Source organism: Mus musculus, chromosome 10 (genome assembly GCF_000001635.26).
Source record: "Mus musculus strain C57BL/6J chromosome 10, GRCm38.p6 C57BL/6J".
Lineage (NCBI taxonomy): Eukaryota > Metazoa > Chordata > Mammalia > Rodentia > Muridae > Mus > Mus musculus.
Window position 1 is genome coordinate 81379589 of NC_000076.6, and position 25523 is coordinate 81405111.

Genomic DNA, 25523 nt, shown 5'->3' on the forward strand with positions numbered 1-25523 from the left:
TACTTACATAAAACACGTAAATAAATCTTAAAAAACAAAACAAAACACCAAAAAAAAAAAAAAACCCAAATAGGGTTGGGTTTTGTTGTGTTGTTTGGCCTTCTGTTTGGTTTTTCGAGTTAGGGTCTCTTAGTGTAGCCCTGGCTGTCCTGGAACTTGCTGTGCAGACCAGGCTGGCATCAAACTCAGAGATCTGTCTGCCTTTACCTCCCAAGAGCTGGGATCAAAAGCATGCACCATCAATTACAGGCACAAGTAGAACTATTTAAAAAATTAAATGCACATAGGGCAAAGGATGAGCCTCGGGCTGAGTGAGCTCAGTGGACATAGTGGGAAGGGGTTGTGCAAAGGACTTCTGGTGTTCAACACATGCTGCTATCTCAGTCTCAGATTCCCGTTGGTGGTTGAGCACTCTTCCTGTGGGGTCTACTCAGATCCAACGTAATGCCAAAACAAATTATACTACAAGGCTTTGGGGGGAGTTGGGCCGTTCTCCTTACCTGGCAGATTGTGATAGCCATAGCCAGAGCAAGAGAGGGGCTGGCAGCTGTTCAGAAATGGAACAGCCAAGACTCAAGACCAGGCCTCTGCAAGTGGAGCCACCCACTCAGAACCTCCTACAGCAACATGGATGCCCCTTTAGTCACAATCTAGTGCCCACCCTCTGGAGAAGGGACAAGCCCCATGGCCGAAGTGGGACATAACACAGCCATGAAAAAGGCCAGGGATCTAATGGGTTATAAAGCAGAGGGACCCGGAAGGACATGGCTCAGTGAGAGGGCCAGACACAAAGTGCCACGCCCACCTTGTGGACTCTGACAGGAAATGTCCAGAGATGGGAAGAAGATTCCTGGGTGCCAGTGGCTGGAGGAGGTTCAGGTGAGAAGTTAGGACATTCAGGGAGACCCTGGCTCAGAATAAATAATGAAGGAGCTGGTGAAGGTGCTTTCTGCCAAGCCTGAAATGTTGAAGTTTGATCCCCAGGTCCACGTGGAGGAAGGAGAGAGTGGGTGCCTTTTCAGGTGGCCTCCACAGCAGCACGGTGGTGTGCACACACACGAGTACACACAAGAAATAAACATTCACAGATTTCAAATAATACACCTGGAAATACTGCAGTAAATATTAAATACAACTGGAGATATAGCTCCATAGGAGTGTTTGCCTAACACCAGTGAGGATTATGCTTAGCACCCACCAAAAAATAAATTACAATACACTTTAAGGCCAGGTCTGGACCCTTACCTGGCACATACCACCCTCTACAGCATTAGCTCCACACAAACCAGGCAAGGTGGAGCTCACCCTGAGGCATGGAGTCAGGAGGATCAGGAGCTCCACATGGGCTGGGAGTAATGGCATTGGCTCTTGCAGAGGACCTGGGTTCAACTCACAGCAGCCTGTGGCGACTCACAACCAACCATAACTCCAGAGGAATCCGATGCCATTTCTGGCCTCTGATGTTACTGCATAAACGTGTTCCACATAAACTCACACTGACACATACACACCAAGCCGTTAAGAGAGAACAAAGAAGAAAATCTGAAAAGTTATTTTGATGATATAGCAAAGTTTATAAATCTATTCCTTTGTTAAATTTTATTATTAAGTTTGATTAACTTGGCATAACCGATGGGGGCAGGGCAGAAAAGCTTAGTCCCTGGGTCTGGAGAAGACAGCGCTGGGTGTGGTGATGGAGAAGCCTGCACCAGCCTGCTGGGGGTGCACAGAAGGTGTCCCCATGCAAGACTTGCAGAGTACCTGCAGACGCTCTGGCCCTGGGGCGCCTGGAACCTGAGCCTGCGGACCTCAGCAAATGCATAGCCCAGGCCAGCCTGTCTGGGCTGCAGTGTGGCACAGCTGTACTCCACCTGGCTCTGTTGTCAAAACATAAATAGATGAAAAAAAAAACCTACAAAAATTGGAGGTGTGGGCAATGGCATAGTAACATGCTTGCCCTGAAAACGTGAGACAGGAGTTCAGATGTCAAGCCATGGGGCCAGTGAGATGACTGGGCAGGCAAAGTGCCTGCCACCAAGCTGAGGGACCTGAGGTCGATTCTCAGAAGACATGGTGGAAGGAGGAGCTGACTTCTGCACATGACACCTTGGTATATGTGATCTACCCATAAATGTAACAAAATAAAATGACAACAGAGCCAAATAGCCAGTTTCAGTGACAAAGGCTTGTGGTCCCACAGCTCAGGCACTGAGGCTAGAAGAGACATAGGGTTCATTTCAATAACAACCCCCCATTTTGTTTATTTTGTTTTCAAGACCGAGTTTACTGTTTTTAGGCCTGGCTGTCCTGGATTCACTTTGTAGGCCAGGCTGGCCTCAAATTTAGAGATCCACCTGCCTCTGCCTCCAGAGTGCTGGGATTAAAGGCGATGCTTCCACTGCCAGGCTAATAAAACCCAGTCTTGTACTGACAGAGACAGGAGTGATGGGGCCACACACTAGCCACTGCTGGCTGACCAACCATAGCTGCTGAGGGAAAGTCATGGATGCTGGGTCCTGGGTGGCATTTTCTGCTCTCAGCTCCTCCCAGGGCAGCCTTGGCAGCATGCCAAGCTCTGAATTCATATCTGCTTCCTGCACTCTTGGGCCTATCCCTTCCCACTGGCTGGTATGGGGGCTGGATCACACCTGATATCACCGGATCCTGTGATCTGTTACAGCAACCACAGCCTTTCCTGAAGCTTCGTGTAAACATCAAAGCTGTGTCCTATGGCAAGCTGGCCAGGGTGACAGTGCGGTCCCTTATCTGCGGCCATGTGTTTATGTTTTTTTTTCTGTGCATATGAACGTGCACAGATGGAAGTGTCTTCCTCAATCATTCTTATGTTTTGAGACCTGGTCTCTCACTCCACCCGGCCTCCACACACGCTACCTCACCTGGGGAAGGCACTTTCAGAGCCCACAGGATGTACATGAACAGTTGTGGTCTGTGGTCCCAGAACTCAGGAGGCAGTGTCCCATGTTGGAGGCCAGCCCTGGGCTGCAGAGCAAGATGCTGGTCACAAAAACAAACATCTAGAGAGGAAATCCAACCAAGAAATCAAAAAGTGACTCTGGGCCCAACCGTGTCAGCTCCATTGTGGGTTTCCTCCCATGTTGCTTGCCCATGGAGGACTGCTTAGCAAAGAGCCGCATCACAGAGCAGACGTGATTTTTCTCTTGTATTTTAAGGCAGGTGTTCACTATGTAGCGCTGGATGGAACTTGCTGTGTAGATCTGGCCTCAAACTCACAGAGCTCCACCTGCCTCTGCCTTCTGAGTGCTGGGATTTAAAGATGTAAGCTCAGTTATAAAATGTTTTAAACATTCATTCCCAGTCTAATATTCATTTTACTTTGAATTTTTGGCATGTAAATTGTGTATTTTTAGCGTATGTACTGACATTTGCATTTTCCACATTTATATCCATGCATCATACAAGCCCATATAATAACAGGCTTCCTGGTAGCATTCTGAAAAATAGTGTATTTTTGTCTTAATTTTATTTTTACTTTAAAAATTGTTATTACCATAAATTAAATTTACATAATTATGTAATAACGGACTTCATGGAGGCTGGAGACATGCTTGGTGGTTGAGTGTACTGACTGCTCTTCCGGAGGACCCAGGTTCAGTTCTCAGCACCCACATGGTGACTCACAACTCTGACTCCAGTTCCAGAGGATCTGTCGCCCTAACATAGACACACATCCAGGCAAAACACCAATGTACATAAATCATTAAAAAAGTAATGAGGAAGCCAGGCGTGGTGGCACAGGCCTTTAATCCCAGCACTCGAGAGGCAGAGGCAGGCGGATTTCTGAGTTTGAGGCCAGCCTGGTCTACAAAGTGAGTTGCAGGACAGCCAGGGCTATACAGAGAAACCCTGTCTCAAAAAAAAAAAAAAAAAAAAAAGTAATGAGGAGGCTGGAGAGATCAGTGGTTAAGAGTACCGACTGCTCTTCCAGAGGTTCTGAGTTCAATTCCCAGCAACCACATGGTGACTCACAACCGGTGTACTTATATATTATAAGTACATCTTTAAAAATAAATAAATAAATCTTTAAACCAAAAAAGTAATGAACTTCATGACATTTACACACACACACATATATACATTTGTTTTGTTTTTTCGAGACAGGGTTTCTCTGTATAGTCCTGGCTGTCCTGGAGCTCACTTTGTAGACCAGGCTGGCCTTGAACTCAAAAATCCGCCTGCCTCTGCCTCCCGAGTGCTGGGATTAAAGGTGTGCGCCACCACGCCCGGCTTTTTTTTTTTTTTTCTCCCCGAGACAGGGTTTCTCTGTGTAGCCCTGGCTGTCCTGGAACTCACTCTGTAGACCAGGCTGGCCTCGAACTCAGAAATCCACCTGCCTCTGCCTCCTGAGTGCTGGGATTAAAGGCGTGCGCCACCAACGCCCGGCATATTTAAAAATTTAAACTTCGACTTTATGGTCATGTCACTGCCGTATATCCTGTTGATCCCCAGAATCGAACTCATTCTCAAATTGACTGCAAGTGCCCTCACTGCTGAGATTGCTCGTAACGCCTATTTTATCTCCCATTTCTTTTCCTCTGTTTTGGTCCCAGAGACCATTGGCCGCGCCCTGTAGAACATAGCCACGCCCACTATACACTGCGCATGCGCTATGCACGGCCGGCCCGGTTGTGCTGTGAATGGGATCAAACCATTTTCTTTTCTCTATGGGAGAGACGGTCGGAAACTCTTCTTCCGGAGGAAGACCGGAAGTTGCTTCTCCGGCTCTTAGGACAGTCCTGGGGCGTCGCTGCCGCATCGTTCCGGGTGTGGTCACCCCTAGTCGCGACGATGGTTCCGCCCAGCATGGTCACGTGGCCATCAAGATGGCGGCGTCCAGAGGACGTCGCGCGAGATGCGTCCGCGGACCTGTTCTTGGAGCTGTCGCAGCGACTCTCTCCATCTGTCCCGAGTATACGGAGCTTATTGACGAGTCCCTGTAGACGAAAACACGGTGAGCAGTGCCAGAAGTGCCCCCCCTTCGGGGGACTTCCGCTTTGAGGTACTCGCTGCTCCCGGGAGCGCTGGGATTTCCCTTGAGGGGGTCCTACGGGGAATTGGACCCTTTTCCTTCAGTATTTGACGTCACACAGGATATCATGTAGCCCAGGCTAGCCTCCAACCCACTGTGTGGCTACGAATGGCCTCCTCCTACCCCGTGCTTAGCTGACAGGTTGGCCGCCTATGCGGGGCTCACGTGCAGGCCGGCCCGCGCTTGACCTCTCAGCTTAAGTATTTGGAAACAGGATCTCCTGGGACCGGTTATCTTCCTGCTTCAGCCTCTGCCCAGCCTGGAGCCTTTTTGAATTAAGCGGGAGGCCCCATACCTCGAATGGGCACTCTTGGACCCACGAGATCCTTGGTCTCCCCTGTTGTTGCTCGGGGTAAATCGGGATGTGGGTCTCACTGCCACACAGCTGCTGCCAGCTCCCGTAGACCTGCTTCATGTGTGTTGATGAATTCCATTTTCAAGGTGTGACTGTAGGCTGATGGGCATCACTGGTGAGGCAGCCATACCTGCCTCATTAAACTCGGGGACGCTGGGTGACATCAGAGCCCAGAAGGCCTTCCAGCTTGCCACAGCCTGCTAGTCCAGTTTGTTATGTATGCATCTGCTGTATGTCTAATGGCTGACAGGGGCCGGTCCTCTTATACTGGACGATGTCTGTTTCCGTGTTAATTCATCCGTGAAAGAAAACACCTGTGTGGGAGTGTTGTCCTGCATCTATGGGGCCATGCAGAGGGTACAAGTTGTGCAAAGGCAGGAGCAGGGAGAAGTCCGGAGGGAGGAGGGGACGGATAAAGTGTATCCCACAGGGCTACATGAGAACCTCCAGTAAGGTGGTGTGGGAGGCAGGGGTGAGATCCATTTTGCAACTGACAGTTTCTAGATCCCTCATCTAAGCTATCCTGAAAAAGTCTGGCCAGGTGGTGGTGGCGCATGCCTTTAATCCCAGCACTTGGATGGATGTGGAGAAAGTTCTGTGGCCTGGAGCTCAGGGGTCCTCCTGCCTCAGCATCCCGGGGCTGGAATGGCAGATATGCAGGTGTGTGCCCTAGCTTGAGATTTCCCCTTCTCCTTTTTCTACCGTAGGTTTCTACTGCCTAGAATCCGGCCTTGCAGATCACGTGCTGGGGAGGCCGTTGCCATGGTAACGGAGCAAGAGATAGAGGCCATAGGGAAGACCTTGGTGGACCCCAAGCAGCCCCTGCAGGCCCGCTTCCGGGCCCTGTTTACACTTCGGGGGCTTGGTGGCCCTGATGCTATCTCGTGGATCAGCCGGGGCTTTGAGGACAGCTCTGCTCTTCTGAAGCACGAGCTGGCCTACTGCCTGGGCCAGATGAGGGACGCACGGGCCATCCCTGTGCTGGCGGATGTGCTGCAGGACACGAGCCAGGAGCCCATGGTGCGTCATGAGGCAGGTGAGGAAGGGCAGCCCAGTGCTGTGTTCAGCTCTGTCCCTGGGGCACAGATGGGTGCCGCACAGGGCTATGGACAGCGCACGGGGGTGGTCTCCCCAGCAGAGATTTTGCTTCTGAGTTGGGACCTATGCCAACCTGTTCTTCAGGGACTTGGAATGCTGTCCCTCTGCCCAAAGTCTAGTGATGACTTGTCACTCCACCCAGGGGCACTGGCTGGGGTGGGTGGCTTTAGACCCGGCGGGCCAACTTCTTGAGTTAAGGATTCGGATTGACCAGCTCAGAGGCTGTTGGCCCAGCTGTGACCTGGGAGACCAGTCAGGTGTTGGGCATCAAGCAAGCTCCTCTCTACTGATTTGTCTCCTCAGGGGAAGCCCTGGGGGCGATTGGTAACCCGGAAGTTCTAGGCCTCCTGAAGCAGTATTCTACGGACCCAGTGGTTGAGGTGAGGAGACTCTGACTGGCCCATCTCTGCCAGGACAAGCTCTATAGGCCACATCTGGTTACTAGGGCAACCTCCTGGAAAAGGAAACTCTCGAGATGGGGGGAGGGGCACCTGTAGGGTCTCCCACAGCTCTGGGTCCCCAGCTTTGAGAATTCTACCCTTGTCTGTTCACTGTCGAAACCTATGACCTATATGGTCCTTCCCCTTGCTCATACTGTACCCACAAATCTACTTTCTACCCCTGGATCCCCCTGTTCTGTACATTCCTGTCACGGAGTCTGCATTGTGTAGTCTTCGATGTCTGTGGCTCACTGAGCACCATGTTCCAAAGGTTGGTCCATGCTGTGTTGTCAGAGCCTTGCTCCTATTCATGGCTGAGTAATACTCCAGTGTGTAAGGGTGCACTGTGCAGGTCCATCTATTATTGCACCTGTGGCTGCTGGGCTCACCTCTGATCTCTGGCTTTGTCCTAGCATGTGGGTCTCAGGCATGAGTCTGTCCTCTGCCTGCCTTCCTGCTTCTCATACCCCTTGCTTTTCCTGTGATGACCAACCCCAGGGCCTTTGCACAGATTGCTCTGTGTTCCCCCAGGTCTCCACCAGTCCCCAGTGCCGGCTCTTTGGTCTATGTCCAACCTGAAGCTACTCTGCTTGGCTCAGCCATAAGTCTAGGAGAGTGGTGATTGGGCAAGACATGCGCCCCATGTCCCTGTTATCAGGACCCATAGCTGCCTCTTTCTGCTACTTATAGGTGGCTGAAACGTGCCAGCTCGCCGTTGGTCGTCTAGAGTGGCTACAGCAGCACCCGGGGGAGGCCACATGTGCAGGACCCTACCTCTCAGTGGACCCAGCACCCCCTGCAGCAGAGCAGGATGTGGGGAGGCTGCGGGAGGCCCTGCTGGATGAGGCACGGCCACTCTTTGAGCGATACCGTGCCATGTTTGCCCTGCGCAACGTGGGTGGCAAGGAGGCTGCCTTGGCCCTGGCTGAAGGTGAGGCTGGAGCATATCCCTGGACCTGGGTGATCTCTTGTGCAGCCTGAGGGGCAGCTGTCCCAGGGCCACCTTCTCCCCATCCAGGTGCCCCACACAAACCCTGGGGACTTTACCTGGCTGCCTAACCATAGTGGTCTTGGTGTGTCCCTTCCTTGGGACCCTATGTGCCCACTGTTTCCTGCCCAGCTCTCCTTACCCTGTTTCCTCGGCCCTTACCTTGCAGGCCTGCAGTGTGGCAGTGCGCTCTTCCGCCACGAGGTGGGCTATGTGCTGGGTCAGCTGCAGCACGAGGCAGCCGTGCCCGGGCTGGCAGCCACATTGGCGCGGACCACTGAGAGTCCCATGGTGCGGCACGAGTGCGCAGAGGCCCTGGGTGCCATCGCCAGACCTGCCTGCCTGGCTGCATTGCGAGAGCACATTGAGGACCCTGAGCAGGTGGTGCGGGAGAGCTGCGAGGTGGCCCTGGACATGTATGAGTATGAGAGCAGCCAGGATTTCCAGTATGCAGACGGGCTGGAGCGCCTGCGGCCACCACCCTAACCTAGCGCCTGGCTGCCTGCCCTGGGGCTGCCTCCTCTGCTGCTGCCCTGGCCCCGGCCATGTGTGCTGTGCCTCACATCCAGATTTAGGGAGCAGAGCAGCTGAGGGGCCCTGTGTCCCACTCGCCTCACCTCCTTGCTGGGTGCTGTCTGCTCTGTGGTTCTGTGTCTCCCATGCCCTCCACCAGCAGAGGTGGCAGTGCAGACGCTTGCAGGGTTGGGAAAGTTGTGGGGGCAAGGGTGTGTGGGGTACACCTCCCATCTGGGTCAAGCAGGGAGTACAAGCCAGCCCCAGCGTGCTGCATGAATAAAATAAGTTATTTTTCACAAGTGCTGGCTCCTGCTGTGTGGGGACAGTCATGTGGCCTTTGGGGGGTCACAGAAGAAGGTGTTTAGTGGTACAGCTACAAGTCCATACTGTGGGTTCCCATCAGGCTCCCATAATTCCATGCTGGCTGGGGCACCCACTTCCCTGGACGCCATTCACCTCTGTAAATGTTGACACAGAACGTAGCAGCCCACAGCCATCTGTTCCAGCTTCCAAGACCTGGAACTCAGGTGTCATACCCATGCACATGTCACCTGGCAGGTGACCCCTGCCCTCCCCTGCCTTGTGTGCTCTTCCCCAGGAAGGGGGTGTGGGCTCTGGATTGTTCCAAAGTAAGTGTGATTTGTGTCCTTGCTGCCATGTTTGCTGAGCCGAGAGGCCAGAGGCTGGCGTGGGCAACTCCCAGGTTTTGTTTACTTATTTGAAGCATCAACTCTCGCTGAGCCTGGAGCTTGCTGAGTCAGCTGGGCAGTAGCATTACTAGGGGTCATCCTCCTGTTTCAGTCCCCTCAATGCTGGAGTTACAGTTGTGGCCACCATGCCTGGCTTTTCCATAGATCTCGGGGATATGAATTCAGGTCCTCACAGTTGCATGATGAGAACCTTAGCCTGAGTTAGCCCCCAGTCCTATGTGTGTTCTTTAGACATGTGAGCCCAGGTCCTGTGCAAGAGCATCCAGTGCTCTGACCAATGAACTAACTCTTGGTCTTTGTTCCTCTCCAGGCTGGGTTTCATGTAGCCCAGTCTGGCCTTGAACTCCAACCTGAAGTATAGCAGAGGGTGAGTCTTGGTCTCCCTCGATGCCTGTGATAGGAGGTGGGAATCATGTCCAGGGTTGGTTTTTGGTTTTGTTTTAAATCAGAGGGTGCAATGTTAGTTGAAGGCAGCCAAATTCATGGCAATCTTGCCTCAGTCTCCTGGGTGCCACTCTTCCTGGCTGGTCACTTTGTATTCAGCACAGAGAGGTTGCCAAGTCTCTTCACTTGAGTTTTCACTCTAGATTCAAATTCCTTACCTCCCATTTCTCCCCATCATAGCTTAAACTTAGGCCACCATGCCTGGCCACTGTGTCCCAGGAACTGCCCATGGGAGCCCTCCTGAAAACCAAGTTACAGAGGCCTTCCTTCCCTTCCCTGATGCCATCTGACCTGGCCATCTTCCTTCTCCAAGCACCACCCTCACGTGACCCCTCCTTGACCCCTGGCTTTGCTCTTTCTTAGCCTGGCCGGCTGCCTAGTTCTCTTTCCAACTCCAGTCCTCTGTCTTTGTTCCTCCTCTGCCTGATACTCTTTGAGCATGAAACATGTTACAGACTGCAAAGACCACTATCTGGTGCCCATCCCAGCTGCAGTGCTCTGCTGCCCCTGAATGCTGGGCTTTTACCGGATGACTGCACACTTGAAGCCAGTGGCTTTGTACATGGACTTAGTGGTCCTGTGATGACCAGCCCCTTGCTATAAGGAAATCTACCCTACCAGAGCTGGGATAGTCACAGCATGGAACTCTCAGAACTGGAATTTGAACCCTGTCTCTCACAGAGTGCTAGGTTTCCCCCTTCTAGAACCTCCCAGCAAGAAGCCATTGTACCCACTTACTCCCACCGTCTACACACTGTCCTCCCCCACAGTGGCCGCCAGAGGACGCCCGTGAGCAGAGTATTTTTCTGCCTGTAGCTACCCGTGGGTTCCACCCTGCCCTGTCCACCCTGCACAGTCCCCATTCTGACCCCTCATTGCTCAGTCGGCCACAGTGGCATGAGCCCCACCCCCCCCACCCCCCACATGCTCACCGAGAGTACCAGGCTCCCGACTGCCCAAGAGCTTTGCACAGGGGAGCCCTCTGCCTACCCTGCTCAGAGAACTCTGCCTTTGAAGGTCCTGGGGTCAATGTGGATGTGCACGTCACTTCTGGTGAGGGGAACACTGATCCGGACAGATGGCCTGGAGGAGCCGTTCTAATCCTTTTAGCTCATTCCCTAATACTCCCGTGTGTGGGTCACCTCCCTCAGGCTCCTGCTGAAGGTGTCTCAGCCATGGCAGGGTCAGTGGATGAAAAAGAGGCCGAGGACTGGAGCCCAGCCCCTCCGATGTATGAGGAATACCGGCCACCCGCGCTGGATGCCATCCGCCTGCCTCGCTATGCCCTGTATCTGCTGATGGCCGCTATCCTGGTGGTGGCCGTGGCCTATGCCATTGTTGGCCACCTCATCAAAGATCTAGCTCATGACCTGGCTGGTGAGCCACTTTCCTGCCTAATCCATCCTGGGCTGGGGTCACAGGTGGCATGGGATGGAGCTCCGGTCTAGGCCAGGGTCGGCCCAAGGGTGGTCGTGGCCAGATCAAACTATGGCATGGGCGTGGCCAAGGTCAGGGGGAGCAGTGGGCTTGGTCAGGGTTTCCGCGGCCAGTCACGACCTCACCAGCCACTTGTCCCTGCAGACTGGGCCTTTGGCCCTAAGCCTGACCAGGAGGAGGAAGGTTCCCGGGAGCTGCGGGCCAGCTTGGCTGCAGAGGACCTGGAAGAACTAGATCTTCAGCTGGCCCTGGCCTGGCGTGGGGAGGATGACCCTGCCCGTGCTCCTCGCCGCACCTCCATTGCCTTCAAGGACCCGCCGGTGCAAACCAACTTTTGGAGGCTGGACTGACCTGGAGGAGTGGCATGTGTGACACTGGTGGGCCTGGCAGTTCCCTCTGCCTCAGTTGGACCACCTGTGTATGTGACAACATAGGGTTTGGCCAGGCTGAAACTCAAAACTCCCCTCCTGGGCTGGAGTGCTCTGATTGCAGACTCCACTTACACTTTATTGACTTGGAGACAGGTTCTCCATGTAGCCTAGGCAAGCCTTGAACTTGATACATAGCAGAGGACAACCTTGAACTCCTGATCCTCCAGTCACCATCTCCTGAACGCTGGGATGACAGATCTGGGCTTCTGTGATACTGAGGAGAGCCCAGGGTCTCCTCCAAGGCTGTGCCAGCCCGAGGCCCTGACAGCTTCCTTTCTTCCTTCCTTCCTTTCTTTCCCTCTTTCTTTCTCTTTTGGTTTTTCAAGACAGGGTTTCTCTGCGTAACAGCCCTGGCTGTCCTGGAACTCAGAGCCATCACCTGCAACATTTTTTCCTATGGATAATTCCTTACACAGTGTTTGCTGAGAGGAGAAAAGAGTGAGGCCAAATTCACATATAAATTAAAAGCCTATCTGACTATCCAAGTGCCATGACCTTTTTGTCTCAGCCCTGTCCCACACGTTCTCACAAAACCCTCCTGGGTGCTGTCGATGAGCCCAGTAGCACAGACTGGAAACTGAGGCAGGCCACTGAGAAATGTCTGGGTGAAGGTCCCTCAGCTTATTGTCACACACAGCACGGAGTAACCAAGCTGTCATCCTCAGCATTCAAGAGGCTGAGGCAGGAGGATGGCACATTCCAGGCCAGCCTGGACTAGGGAGCATAAGGAACCATGTGTGGTAGGTCCTCTCCACAGGGCTTCCCCCACCTCAGCTGGTGGGCATGTCAGTCTGGGCTCCTGACATCCCACCTGGGCTCAGATCTCTCAGCTCAGGACTCCATGAGTATACAGTAGGAGCTTAATATAGATAGGCATGCCTGGTTGGGTTCCTGGTGACATCTTTAATCCCAACACTCAGGAGGCAGAGGCAGGAGAATCTCTCTGAGTTCGAGAGTCTACAAAGTTAGGTTCCAGGACAGCCAGGGTTACCGTGTCTCAAAAAACCAAAATCAGGAAAAAAAAGCCAAACCCTTTTTCCAAACTGTGTGAGACCTGCCTCAAGCTTGGTATGTAGATGAGGATGACCTGGAATTCTTCATTCTCCTGCCTCCACCTCTGAATGCTGAGATGACAGGCATGTATCATCCCACCTCGTTTCTGGGGTGCTGGGGATGGAACCCAGGGCCTCATGCAAGCTGGGAGACTGCTCTGCCTCTGAGCTACAGCCCAGCACACAGTTTTATTTCTGAGACAGTGTCTTGCTCTGGAGGTCAGATAAGGCCTAGACCTAACCATCCTCCTGTCTCAGGCCTCTGTTGTGTGGGAATGACGGGCACATGAGGACATCAGTGCCCCGTTTCCTTGCTGTCTCCTGCACGTGCGCAGGCTGTGGCTGCACCCGTGACACTTCTGGGTGGGGTCCTCCTTTGCCCAGGTGAGGCTTGATATCTAATCAGCTTGAGGCCCAAGGTTGAGGGCAGAAGCCTGTGCCCTGTCTTTGTATGTTGAGATGTCTGGATGCTCTGCAGGCAGGTGTCTCTGCCATTGCTTTGAGGGTCCCCCTTCTAGGAACGTGGTGCTCCCTGCCTCCTTTGCAGCCTGGTGCTCACAGAGCTGCCAACCCCACTGGGCTGACCTACTAGACACAAAGTTGCCAGGCTTGTCCCAGCCACCAAGCCTGACTGCCACACTTGGTTGTGTGCACGTGACAGCGTGGACGTCCCATCTGTGCAGCCTGACTTCTTACAGAGGACTCTAAGGACCTGTCCCTGGGGCTGCTGGTCTCCAGGGAGGGGTGCAAGGTGCGGGGGAAGGGACAGTCTAGGTTAATATTAAACTAGCCGCAGACTCTGCCCTCCAAAGATGCAGGGGTCTGATGCCAAGCAGGCATGGGAGGCTGGGCCACAGACGGCAGGTTCCCCACCCCGCCCCGCCCAATCACTGTCTTAACCCCACCCGAGCCCTGTGCAGCTCACACCTGCAGCTGAACGTCGGCCCATATCCAGTGTGCTGGCCATGGACACCTTGGGCAGGCTGCTGCTGCTGGCTACACTGTTCCTGACACCCGCTGAGGCCCAGCAGGGTAGGACTAGGGTGTGGAGCCCGCGCTGGGTGGGTGTTAGGAACTGGGGCAGGGGCTCTTCAGCATCTCATTTCCCATTAGGAGAAACTAAGGCAAGGCAGGAAGAGGAAGTGAAGAGGGCACTGGTGGGGACGAGTGCTCTCCAATGACTCCTTCTGCCCTGTCTCTGATCTAACATCCTTCTCCCCTCTCAACGCTGTAAGCTAAGGCCACTGCCCTTTTCCAGCTGGTCCTCTCAGCTCCTTCAAGGCCTCTCTGAGCTATCCCCCCCCCTCGCCGCCCCCACTTCCCCCGCCTCCTCAACTACTTTATCTAAAAGCCTCACCCCTTAGAAGCCCAGCTTCTCCGGGAGGCGCGGACCTCCTTTACAACCTCTGCCCCCTAAGCCCCTGGCAGCTCCTAGTCTTGGACGTTCTTCCTGATTCCCACCTCTTTACGCCTTTTCTAAGCCCCGCCCTCCAAGACCCGCCTCTTTCCGTTAACGTCTTCCCCTCTCTCCCGCAGACCCCTCTGCTCCCAACAGACCCTTCTTTTTCCCTCTCGCAGAACCCACTTCCCCTGCAGGCTCCCCTTCCCCCTGCAGACCCTTCGTTTTTTGTGTCTGACTTGTCTTGTCCTTTGCAGCCTCAGAGCGCCGCCTGAAGCCTTGGCTAGTAGGCCTGGCTGCAGTAGTGGGCTTCCTGTTTATAGTCTTCATCCTCATGCTGGCCAATCGTGTCTGGTGCGCCAAAGGCAGGTGAGGACCTGCCCCTGTCCCACGCAGGGCCTCCTTGACCTCCCCGCCCTTCTGTGCTCCCTCCCAGGGTCAGCCTGGAGGTCATCTTGCTTTGCTGCCCTGTTGATCCCTTCTGATTCTTGGCGTTCATGACCTCAGTTGGGGATACTGAGGCAGAGAACAGCTCTTGTATCAATGTTTCTATTTGTGCAGAGCAGAGGATGAGGAGGCTACATTCAGAATGGAGCACATTATGAACGAGAACTCACAGCCAAGGTACCCTGTGGGTGATTCCCCCCAGACAGTCCTGAGAGGCCCAGCTGGGGGGAGGGGACAGTGTCCAGCAGGTGGACTCTGGGTGGGACTCTCTAGTGCAGATTCTGGGTCTGGGAGAGGAATAGAAGTGGGGGAGAGTTGGCATGGGCAGCTGGAAATACAGCTGAGCCCTGTGAACCTGAGAGGGTCCTGAGGAAGGAAGGGAGGGCTAGAAGGAGAGGCTGGGGCTACCTGTACCCAGAACTGCAGAGAACACAGCTACCTACCCTGTGACGACGCATGGTTTCCTGTACACCATGACCGTCACTCTATCGTAAGTGACCCACTCATTAACCTATCCACCCACCCATCCATCCACCCACCCATCTACCCACCCGTCCACCTATCCATCCACCTATCCACACATCCATCCATCGACCCACCCACCTATCCATCCACACATCCACCCATCTACCCACCTATCCTCCCATCCACCAATTCATCCTTTTCTTTCCATGGAGTGAACATTTTCTTTTCTGTGGGGTCATCCTGAGATCACCGCAGCCCGGAGTCCGTCCTCACCTAGCCTGATAAGGTGGCTTGGTAAGCAGTGACCCTCTCTCACTGCGGCACTGTAACCCTACAGTAAAGCAGACAAGAAGCAGAAGAAGAAGGTGGACAGGAAGGGCGGACAGAGCAACGAGGCCTTGGAACTAGAGGAAAAGGAGTCCTCAGATGAGGAGAGAGGCAAGAAAACAGCTTTGTAAAGCATCTTGTCACCTGGGGGTGCTTCATCCACACACCTCAAGTTGCAGCCACCACCTGAAGCCGGACTGGTGTCATCTGGGTCTGAAAACTGTCCTCATATGAGGAGGTCAGCTCTGCCTATGGCCTCCATACTCACCCCCACCTTCCCCTGACACTCACCACTGGCCTGGTGTCCACTCCTATTCATCTGTCCCCCTTCTGCATCCTCTCTCACATCCAATCTGCCCCCTCCAGGCATGCTCCTGGTGTCACCTGACTGTCCCCTATGTCTCTGAGCCCCAGTGCTGTACCCGGGAGGCTTCTACCCTCTGTTTTGGAGGAGAGACACCCTATGGTCCAAGCTCTCTGCCCCATGGTCACCGGGTTCTTTTCTGAGGACCTCATCCAAGGGTCTCCCGTTCTTGAGTTCTCCAGGGCAAGCAGTTCCAGCAATGGCCACGAGGAGGCGGTGTCACCTCTCAGCACCTTCCTTTAATAAAGGTCCCTAATGCTGTAGTCCCTTTGTGTAGGCTTAGGCCAGAGCCTGGATCAGGGGTCCTTGGCCACTGAGAGCTCTGCCTGGGCTCAGGCTGTCCACAGAGGTGTCTGGTTGGTTCTCATGAAGGTCATGATTTTAGACTCATGTCTCAAAAGACAGAGGACTCTGTTCCTCTGCAATGCTGTGGAGCCTTGGGAAGATGGTCCAACCTCTGACATCTGGGGCAGGGACCTGGGATATTTTCTCTTCAGCCCCTCCCACAGAACTAGTGGATCTTAAGGTCAAGAGACCCCAGCTTTTCACTCTAGGTAAGGGGGCTGGGTTCTTTCTTTTTTTTTTTTTTTTTCGGTTTTTTGAGACAGGGTTTCTCTGTATAGCCCTGGCTGTCCTGGAACTCACTTTATAGACCAGGCTGGCCTCGAACTCAGAAATCCGCCTGCCTCTGCCTCCTAATTGCTGGGATTAAAGGCGTGCGCCACCAAGCCCGGCTGGTTCTTTCTTATTTTGAGACTGGGTCTCATGTCAGCCAGGCTGGCCTCCAGTTGCCCATGAAGCTAAAGATGATTCTGAGCTCCTGATCCTCCTGCCCCGGGACAGGCCTAAGCCACCATAGCAGTTGCTATAGCTCATGCTGGGATGGAGTCCAGGATACTGGCCCAAGGCAGAAATTACTTTCCCTGAGCCTAGGCAGTGAGCCCACAGCAGGAGGGGCCACATGGTGGGCCTGGGCTTGTGAACACAGGTGACAGCCTCCCACTCCCTGATCCAGCCAGGGCGCTTCATGGACGCACAGAAAGGAAGAACCAAGAGAAGGCGAAGCTTAAGCTTATTTAATTTTTATACATTTTTTTCTTTTTTCTTTTTTTTTTCTTTTTTTTTGCCTTTTATTGAATCTTTTATGGACCCCCTCACTGTTTTTGTTTGTTTGCATAGGGAGAAACGGAACAGCAGGCAGTCAATGGTGCTCAGGCGGGTCCACAAAACAAAACAAAAAGCCAGAAACCAAAATGAGTTTGTAATATACGGTTATGAGTGGAGTATGCTGCGGGCGGGGGACTGTGGAGCAAGAAGGGCCTGGGGTGCCCTCTGCTCCCCATCCAGACCCCATCTGCTCTGGGAGGAGGGGGCAGAGGTTGCTGCAGACCACGTAAGTGCAGTTAGGAAAAGCTGAAGGTCGGAGGTGCATCGACCCAGGAGTAAAATACAAAGTGGCTGAATGGGGTGGGGTTGGGGGGAGGAATCTCAAAATAAACCCAAAAGATCTCTGCAGGAAAACACCCAGAAAACAAGGAGGAAGAGCAACGGAGAAAAACAGTCCCTCCCACTCCCTGAAACCCATGAGCGCCTTGTGCTGCGCCCTGTGTAGTCCCTCAGACCCGATGCTTGCCAGTTGCCAGGCGCTGCAGGGCAGGCATTTACGCTGGAACCCTCAGACCCAAATGGGCTTTGGTTGGGGGACACAGATGACTGCATCAGATCTGAGGTTGGATGGGATGTGACATTTTGGGAGTATCCAGCTGGGTACCCCATGCTGGGGTAGTGAGGCTGGGTGCTGTGGGAGGGGTGGTGGCTGGGGAGGAAGCACATGCCTTCCTCCTGCCCAGCGCACCTGCTGTTTCCTGCCCCATGTCTGAGGGGAGCAGGGGTAGGGACTGAGGGGAGTGGGGACAGACCCCAAAACTGCACCATCAGATAGATGTGTGAGGCACTGATTGGGAAATGACTGTGTGGTATCATGGCTACAAGATCTAGGGACTCGCTGGCAGTCTCCTCTCACCTGGGCCCTGCACTGGACGACAGTCCCAAGCTGAATGCTCTGGGTAGATGACAGAGGGAGAAGACGGCTATTAACAAGTAGGATATGAAGTTTGGGCAGGGAAGTCAGGAGTGGTGGTACACACCTGTTGTCAGAGCAACTGAGAAACAGAGGCAGGAGGATTGCCAGGAGTTGGAGACCAGCCTGGGGAGACCTTTCTGTCTCTCAGATATCAAAACAATCAGAGGGGAAATTAAGTGGCTGGATCTTCAACCCAGTACCCTGGAGAAGCAAAGGCCACTCAGGGGTCTCAGGGACAAACTGAAGGGAGGAAGCCACTGTGGGCAGCGCAGCAGGAATTAACTGCAAACTAAATGCGCGCATGTATGTACAAATGCTGCCCAGCACAACCAAGGGCGAGCGGGCGCACTGTCCCCAGGGGCGGGACATTTGCTGGTGGCCTGGGGGCCTCTTGCCTGTGGACATTGTAGTGCAGCCTGGCTGGTTCACCCCCGGAGGGACAGGGTGGGGGGTGGGCAGACGCCACTCCCCTGATGTCAGTCCCACCACCCTGGGTATTCCTGATTATCAAGATTTCAGGGCTCAGGAGGACCTCAGACATCTTCTGGTCCCCACCTGGGAAACACAGTCACAGGCCACACCCCAAAGCAGCAGGCCTTGGGGGCTTCACCAGGGCGTGATGGGTTAGGGTAAGGGGTGGTGGCCTGAGGAGAGGATGGTTTGAAAAACATTTCATATACAGGAAAACAAAAACAAAAATCTCCTGCCGTGCGTCAGTCATCCACCTGAGGACTGGGCCAGGGTGGGGTCCCTGGGTGGGACTGGAGATTTTCTGAGAAATGGGGGGGACGCTGAGTGGCCCCTCCCAACCTGCCACCAGGTATGCTCTGTCCACTGTCCCCACTCCAGCCCACTCTTTGATGGTCCCAGGAGATGGTGCTACCTCTCCTGGCACAGGGGTGGACACAAGCTGGGGAAGGAAAAATCTGTAAGTCAGCCAGGCCTACAAGTGACAGGAGTGCAGACAGGTGGGCGGGGCGGTAGTCCCACCCACCCCAGTCCCTCCATCAAGGTGAGCCTGCCATTGCCTCTCTGCCAGTGCCTAACACTCAGGGCTGAGTGGGGCAACAGGCAGACTGGTTGGGGGGTGGGGCTGGGGGCAGAAAGAGGCAAGGGGATAGCTTGGAGCCTGGACTCCTGTCTGCCCTGGCAACTGTCTTAGCTTTGGTGAACTTTAAGAGCAGATTTAACAAAAGACAGAAAAACAAAGACAAAAACCCAAAGGCAACTACAAACAATGAAACCATAAAAGAAAAACTGAAATCACGGACTTGGGAACGGGCCCGCTGTGTCCCCTCCACCACTGGGACTCCCCACAGCTGAGCTTGACCCAGACAGACGGACGGATATTGCATATATTCAGCTTTGTGGGTTGGCTGGAAGACAGAGGAGGATTGGGGGGCTCAGGGAATGAGCACCAAGGCGACTCCAGTCCCCCACTATGGGGTGAGGTGGGGCCAGGGCTGTGGGCGAGCTGGGATCAAAAACCATGGCCAATTGTGACTTCCTTAATAGTGTTATTTTTCTTGTTTGTTTCTATGATTTGGTCCCCCCTCCCCTTTTCTTGAGGCAGCGTCTCACTCTGTAGCCCAGACTTGACCTGGAACTCAGAGCAATCCTCCTGCCTCAGCCTCCCAAGGGCTAGGATCACAGGCGTGCGCCACCACGCCCAGCCTTCTTATATTTAAAAAAAAAAAATCTTGCTTTCATTTGATTTTTCTTTTCTTTACAAATAGAAATACCACCCTTTTGGATTTTATTTTTTATTTCATGTAATCATTTGTCTGTTTGTAACTATGCGTGCAGGGCATGCGTCTGTGTGCGCGGATATTATTTAAAAGTTAATACTTGTCCTCGGGAGAGCAAGGCACATGTTGTGGTAAAAAGTTCGTGCAAATTTGGAAATAATGGATTTTTTTTTTTTTGGTAAGGATATATATATATATTTATATATATATTTTGTGTATCCTTTTTTTTTCTTTCCTTTTTTAATAGAGGCGGTGAGGGAAGTGGGCAGGTAGGTGGACCTGTCATGCACACAGCAGCCCGGCAGGGGAGGGGGCTCTTGGGTGTCGCGGGGCCTTAAGCACCATGCAGTTAGGTAAATAGTTGGTTCTGTCCTGACCCCTGGGGGACCCGGCTGGCTGGCTTGGGGGTATCAGAGGGGACTTGCCAGGTCTATCCTGCAGATGGCCCATCCCACACCCACTGGCCTGAGCCCCATCTGGACAGTGGCTTCTGTGATGTCCCCAATGGTCCCCCTACTGGAGGGTCCCTGAGGACAGACAGATGGTGGGGGGTTGAGGCCTCAAAGGCTGGGGAGCTTTGTACTTACAAGTGTCCCAGGGAGGACAGGTGGCAGGTGGGTGGGGCCTGGCCCTGGGGGCTCTGCTGGGGTGATGGCCTGCGGCCTCTGCGGGGAGGGGACATGACAGCGCTAGGTATGACGGGCCAAGATGGGTGGTCAGGGAGGAGGGGCCTTTGTAGGTTCAGTAACCTTAAAACACCCAACATCTCCCAGAGCGGGCCATCCAAGATAGCGACAGGGTGGGTGCATATGGGGGCTGTGGAGCTGGGGCTGGGCCCTTGCACCCCATCTTAGTGTTTATAGGTCAGTGAAGTACGCATAGCAGATGGGGGACCCCAGCCATCAGTCCACCCTGTCACCCCATCACTCCCAGAGCCCTCCCACCTGGGGTCTGAGTGCACTTCCACCAGCCTTCTTGGTCCCTGTGCTGGGCCCCACGTCATCAGGAGGGTCAAAGTGCAAAGGGGGTACCCCCCTGCAGTGGGGTACCCCAGGGTGGGTCTCCAGGAAGTAAGGCACTGGCAGAAGTGTAGGGGGACGGCGCATAGCCCCAGCCTGGGTTTTCGGGACACCCAGCTCTAACCCCCCCTGGGGTCCCATCTCTCTAGCTTGGAGGGCGCGCAGTGATGGGGAGCTAGGGTACACGGAGACAAGGGTGGGGTGCCCTGGCCACTCTGTGTCCCCGATGGACGAGGTGGACGGCGGGTGGGTGGAAGGGCTAGGCACTTAGATCGCGGCACCTCCCGCCTCCAGGAACCTCGGCGTGGGGGGCCCCCGGTTCCCCCACCTCTGTTTCTCAAAGTGCTGATACCTTCCATGTGCGAGAGGAGGCCGGAGGGTCGGGAGCTGCGTGGCCTCTCATGCCGGGGTGGGGTGGGGACAAATTGCATAGAGAGATGTGTCCTTCCAAATGAGGTCCGCAAGGAGAAGGGGCCAGAGGACCGAGATGGAGGCTGGACGTAGGACCCTCCCAGGGGTCCCAAAGTACCTGTATGGCATGTCTGTCCCCAGCAGGGCCAGCGCTGGGCGGCTCCCTCGAGCCTCTTCTGCCCACCGTGCGGTCTGTCCACCTCCAGCCTCCTGTCTTTGGCAAACACTGTCGGTAGGGACGGCCGGAGGTCCCCGAGGCTGGCGCTGGTGGCTGGCAGCAGGGGTCTGGGGAGAGGTGGCCTGGCTGGGTGGCCCACCCCGTCCATTCTGCCCATCTGTTGGTGCTGGGCGCAGGTACCAGGCCAGGATTGCCTGGTCTGTGGGTGATGGCAGAGCCCTCAGGGCGCAGAAGGGCTGCAGGCAGCCGTCCATCAGCAGCAGGTGCCAGAGACCCACAGCTCCCATCTGTTGTCATCTTGGTTGGGAAGGGTTTGTTTTTTTTTTCCTGTTTGTCTTTGTCCTTTTCTCCTCCTGTCTTTTCCATCCAGCTGGGAGTCCGCAGGGGGCTTCTCACTCCATCTAATTTTCCACCAAAAATGCAGGCTGGGACTGTCACCCTGGGACTCCACCGGTGATGAAGGAGGGATGGGAAGGCAACCTCGGCTACCCCAGGTACCAGGACTGCATGGTCGGCAGAGAGATGGAGACAGAGAAATTGGGTGTCAGGAAAGCAGCAGTCTCTTCCCCTCCCCCACAACACATGGACTCCTTAATCCCAGACCATAATTCCAGGTGTGATAGTGGCCTATGTCCTCCCTTCACCTCTGCACAAGGCTGCCTGGCAAAACAGAGGAGGCCGGCAAAAAAACGGGCGGCAAAACGGCAGACATGCCCCTTTCCTGTTGGTGTTGTCTGTCCCACGTGATACTTAGTTTAAGTATATCCTGCATGATGTCAGAGACATGTGATTACATTCCACGTGACGTTTGGGACTGGCCTGAATATATTAAGTCTGTGGGCATCTGAGGACCCTCTTTGCTAACTGGACTCCGGCCCTAAGCCTGAGAAAGCACGTGTGTGGGCAGCGCTGATCATGGTTCAGTAGTAAACCAGGCTAGCCTAGAACTCACTGTGTAGCTGGGATGGCCTTGAGCCTTTCATCCTCCTGCCCCAGTTTCCCTAGTGGCAGGATGATGGCCGGCACCACCACACTGGCCTGCCTTTTCAACAATCATGCCCTTGTCCCAGCTAGAAAGTTCCTGGCTGGCCTCAGAGAGTGGACAAGACCAGCTTGGACATGTCCCAGTCCGGTTCGTCTCCAAGACTCCTGGGGTGTCAGTGGAGCACTGTCCTGGGAGTCCTGTCTAGCCTGGTGCCTGAGAGTGGATAGGGCGGGGGTGGGGTAGCGTGGTGCGCAAAGGCAGGGGTGGGGCTGCCTGCAAAGTAGGCGGGGCCTGTAGTGCCTCTCTCTCGGCCCCACCCTCAGCCAAGTTCAAGCTCCTGAGTCCCTTAGCTCATGTCTGGTTTCCGTTGGCAACCAGACAGGGTGGGGTGTGACCCCGCAGTGTGCTGGACCGCGGTGCTAGCATCCTAGGCAGCGAGAGGGGGCTGGAGCCTCAGACCCCCGGGGGTATTTGTGTGCGTGGGTATGAGGGGCCTTGGGGGAGGGGGAGAGAACAAACCGGGGAACCCGGCAGCAGGGAGGCCAAGCCAGGAATAACAATGTAGCCAGCCAGGAAGTGCTGACTGGGCGGAATGAGCAGAGGCCCAGAGCTGATGTGGGGGCTGGGGGAGGGGAGAGCCCACACTGCAGCCTCCTGATTTCCCTGGTGGGGGTGCAGATCTTGTCCACTCCACAACTCCTCCTCACTCCACCCTATCTATTCTCCTTCCCCCTAAAACCTTCTGTGGCTCCCTAGTATGGCCGGGGATGAGGCCAGCATTCTGAGGCCAGCTTCCCCTTGCTTAGCCCACAACATTGCTTGGTCCTCCACGGAGCAGACCCGGTCACTGGGTCACTGTGTTGTCTTCAGCTGACAATGGCAGATGGCCTGGCCTCAGAAACCCTGACCCAGAGGAGGCCTAGGGAGCCTCAGATATACCGACTAAAAACTCCCTGATTCTAAATCCCAAGGTCACCTGCCTCAGTTTGTCAGGAATGGATTCTGGTTTCGTGGGAGGGAGGGCTGGGGGGAGAGGCAAGGGCGGAGAGGAAGGAGTGAGGCGTGTATGTGGGTCTAGAACATTCCCAGCAGGGTGAGGGTGCTGGCCATACAGGGATGGGGAGTGGGGTGGGGGTGGAGGTGGGGGTGGGGCTGGGCTTGGGAGGCTCCCACAATGAAGGCTGAAAAAGAGACAGCCCACCTGGGCCCTGGCCTCAGTCACAGTCAAGGCTTCTTGAGCCACTGAGAGGAACCTGGACAGCTATAGAGGGTCCCAAGGCAACCTCTGATCAATGTGAAGACAGAGGTGACCACCCCTTGCCGTGTCCCACCGCTATGCATCCACAGGCAACTTGCCTTCCCTCTCTAAGCCTCTTCTGGAACACTAGCTTCCTTCTCTTCCTGCTCTGCGCTCTGCCTCCCAGTCATCCTACCTTTCTGCTCTGCCTCTTTGGAGAGGAGGCTGGAGAGCACGGAGAAGTCCTGGCCTGCAGTGTACTGTGTGACTCTGGGCTGGCTGCCTCTCCTCTCTGAGCCCCAGTTCCCCAACTAGAGAAATGCACCCCACCCTGGGTGCTCTGCCGGGTTGGGAGCTATAGAGTGGCAGATGGGGTGGAGGGAGACAACACACCCAGGGGGGTGGGGCTCAAGGCCCGGGGTGGTGGGAGCGAGAGGCTGGCTTCCTATGAGTCCCTGCCAGGGCTGTGGCCAGCAGGCCTGCTGTCCCTGACCCCCCAGGCCGGCCCCTCTTCCCCACCCCCCCACCCCCCAGCCGGCCTCTCGGCCTCTCGGCCCCTACCTGTCCCGCAAGAGGATCCCTCCGTCCTAATCCCACAAAGGGACTGTTTGCAGGGGACGTGTCGGGCGGAGAGCAGGCTGTGGGGAGGAGAGAGACCAGAGCCCGTTAGCACCAGAGCATGGGGCCCAGAGAGGGTGTCTGCTGCCTGGGAGTCACACAGCCTTCCCTTCATACCCAGCTGCAGTGGCCTCGGGGCTGCGGCCCTCATCATCCCCCCAGGGGCAAATCTGGCCACTCCAAGAGCCTGGGTCCTGGGGATCCCGGCTGGGGTCCCTAGGTGGTGAGGTAGGTGGGGCACCAGCCTTGGGCTGAGGCAACGAATAAAATATTAATAATCAAAGGCCAGCAATGAATAATTCAGGGTGTTCCAGCTGCGGCCAGGCTGGCGGCATCCCGCACATGGTGCCATCAATAATTAAAGGCGTTTTATTTATTGATTCCCCTCGTGGAGTGTGTGGGGCGGATGGAGCATCTGCACAAATCTATTTATCATCTAGCTGACTTTTGATGATTTTTTTTTCCTGAGGCAGAGTCTCTCTCTGTAGCCCAGGCTAGACTTGAACTCGCAGCTATCTTCCTGTCTCAGCCCCCTGAGTGCTGGGATGACAATCCTGTGCTATGCCCCATTCTCTACATATCTCAATCTTAACCATCAGTTTGTCTGGAGCTGAAAAACCTAGGTGCCAGGGAGGAAAGGACCAGGGCTGTTCTTGTACCACCAGGGGTAGAAAAGGGGGGGTCAGCATATGTGGGGTGGGGAGAGTGGATCCAAAGGAAGACACAAGGTGGGAGAATTGGCATGACTGCGTCTGTAAAGTTCCTGTTGTATACCAAACAAAATCTCCACCTCTGACCACGCCCCCAGGTGATCAAGGAGAGATTCACGTGGAGGTGAGGGAAGGAGAGCTAAACCCTGACCACGCCCCCGGCCCCCTCTCTGGAGGAGTGTAGGTGAGACTCCACCCCCGACCACGCCCCCAGCCCCCTCATAGGGGATTGTAGTCTGATTCAAGTAACTGGTGTGGAAACTTAGACACCGGGAGAGGTGAGTTCCTGGGGTTAGGCAGGACACGAACTGTGTGGAAAGACAACTTTCACACCCATGGATGGGTGGGACCTGACCCATGGATACTTGGCTAGCTTTAAATCTCATCCTATCACTTCAATCCACCGCGGCTCTGTATCCCTTCCATGCTGCGACACGGCACACCAGTTATTTCCCCCAAATTCCTCCCAAGAGGTCCAGCGCCCGAGTCCCACACACTTTTCTGTCACTTGATTGTGGGTTTCACCATGCAGCCCAGGCTGGCCTCGAACCTGTAGCAGACCTCCTGCCTCGGCCTCCCAAATGCTTTACATCGTGGTCTTGTGTTTGGCATAAGTTACTACCAGAGCATGCAGCTAGTGGAGCCGCCAGGCTGCTCACGGTGACTGCGGCTGCCCCATCCCGACCAGCAAGGGCCGGCACTCACCGGTCCAGGCTGCTGGGTGGCCGGGTCACAGGCCAGGGACACCAGATCCTTGAGCGGGTCCTGGGGGTTGAGATGTGGCGGGTACCGGATGGCCGTATGGGGGAAGTAGGTGGAGGCTGTCTGTGGCAGGATGGGCGTGGCAGGGAAGTGCAGGGCCGAGGTCGGGTGGGGGCTCCGCGCGATGCCTGTGGACAGACAGTCCCCAAACTCTCATGATGCGCAGTCTGGGTGGAACTTCAGGCTATCCTCCTGCCTCAGCTTAAGGGATGCCATAGTGGTCCCCAGCAG

General features: G+C 54.8%; 4 protein-coding genes, 1 long non-coding RNA gene and 1 other non-coding gene across 9 annotated transcripts in view; 5 read left to right on the forward strand and 1 right to left on the reverse strand.

Moving 5' to 3' along the window:
* Positions 1–4845: 4845 nt before the first annotated feature.
* Dohh (deoxyhypusine hydroxylase/monooxygenase) lies at positions 4846–8764 on the forward strand. Its single transcript, NM_133964.3, has 5 exons — positions 4846–4990; positions 6131–6459; positions 6825–6901; positions 7652–7892; positions 8119–8764. The coding sequence occupies exons 2-5, from the start codon at positions 6186–6188 to the stop codon at positions 8433–8435; spliced, it is 909 nt and encodes a 302-aa protein (NP_598725.2). The 5' UTR covers positions 4846–4990; positions 6131–6185; the 3' UTR covers positions 8436–8764.
* Positions 4846–11967, forward strand: Gm48551 (predicted gene, 48551). The gene is made up of 6 exons (NR_168929.1): positions 4846–4990; positions 6131–6459; positions 6825–6901; positions 7652–7892; positions 10771–10996; positions 11201–11967. It is a non-coding gene; the product is annotated as a predicted gene, 48551 (long non-coding RNA).
* Positions 6759–6824, forward strand: Mir6913 (microRNA 6913). Its single transcript, NR_105878.1, has one exon. It is a non-coding gene; the product is annotated as a microRNA 6913 (primary transcript).
* Positions 10729–11967, forward strand: Gm48552 (predicted gene, 48552). The gene is made up of 2 exons (NM_001384181.1): positions 10729–10996; positions 11201–11967. The coding sequence occupies exons 1-2, from the start codon at positions 10795–10797 to the stop codon at positions 11404–11406; spliced, it is 408 nt and encodes a 135-aa protein (NP_001371110.1). The 5' UTR covers positions 10729–10794; the 3' UTR covers positions 11407–11967.
* Positions 11968–13475: 1508 nt separating this feature from the next.
* On the forward strand, positions 13476–15491 carry Smim24 (small integral membrane protein 24). The gene is made up of 4 exons (NM_001099917.1): positions 13476–13571; positions 14196–14307; positions 14500–14562; positions 15188–15491. The coding sequence occupies exons 1-4, from the start codon at positions 13505–13507 to the stop codon at positions 15306–15308; spliced, it is 363 nt and encodes a 120-aa protein (NP_001093387.1). The 5' UTR covers positions 13476–13504; the 3' UTR covers positions 15309–15491.
* Positions 15492–16602: 1111 nt separating this feature from the next.
* Positions 16603–25523, reverse strand: part of Nfic (nuclear factor I/C) — a 35729-nt gene continuing 26808 nt past the window's right edge. For 2 of the 4 annotated variants that reach the window (XM_006513335.4, NM_008688.3), the window contains exons 8-10: positions 25236–25420; positions 23764–23840; positions 16603–21483 (exon numbers count right to left, since the gene is read on the reverse strand). In XM_006513335.4, coding sequence (XP_006513398.1) covers positions 23790–23840; positions 25236–25420 — 236 coding nt within the window. In that variant the 3' untranslated portion in view covers positions 16603–21483; positions 23764–23789. The remainder of the gene's footprint in view (positions 21484–23763; positions 23841–25235; positions 25421–25523) is intronic. The other 2 variants (XM_030244940.1, NM_026756.2) reach the window with 1 other exon arrangement.

What these genes read in the sequence shown, in the direction of transcription:
- Gm48552 (NM_001384181.1), top strand. Translation starts at nt 10,795, where the DNA reads ATGGCAGGGTCAGTGGATGAAAAAGAGGCCGAGGACTGGAGCCCAGCC. An exon ending in TCTAGCTCATGACCTGGCTG is followed by an intron (nt 10,997 to 11,200) that starts GTGAGCCACTTT and finishes TTGTCCCTGCAG; the next exon opens with ACTGGGCCTTTGGCCCTAAG.
- Dohh (NM_133964.3), top strand. Translation starts at nt 6,186, where the DNA reads ATGGTAACGGAGCAAGAGATAGAGGCCATAGGGAAGACCTTGGTGGAC. An exon ending in CATGGTGCGTCATGAGGCAG is followed by an intron (nt 6,460 to 6,824) that starts GTGAGGAAGGGC and finishes TTGTCTCCTCAG; the next exon opens with GGGAAGCCCTGGGGGCGATT. An exon ending in TGCCTTGGCCCTGGCTGAAG is followed by an intron (nt 7,893 to 8,118) that starts GTGAGGCTGGAG and finishes CTTACCTTGCAG; the next exon opens with GCCTGCAGTGTGGCAGTGCG.
- Smim24 (NM_001099917.1), top strand. Translation starts at nt 13,505, where the DNA reads ATGGACACCTTGGGCAGGCTGCTGCTGCTGGCTACACTGTTCCTGACA. An exon ending in ACCCGCTGAGGCCCAGCAGG is followed by an intron (nt 13,572 to 14,195) that starts GTAGGACTAGGG and finishes TGTCCTTTGCAG; the next exon opens with CCTCAGAGCGCCGCCTGAAG. An exon ending in GTCTGGTGCGCCAAAGGCAG is followed by an intron (nt 14,308 to 14,499) that starts GTGAGGACCTGC and finishes CTATTTGTGCAG; the next exon opens with AGCAGAGGATGAGGAGGCTA.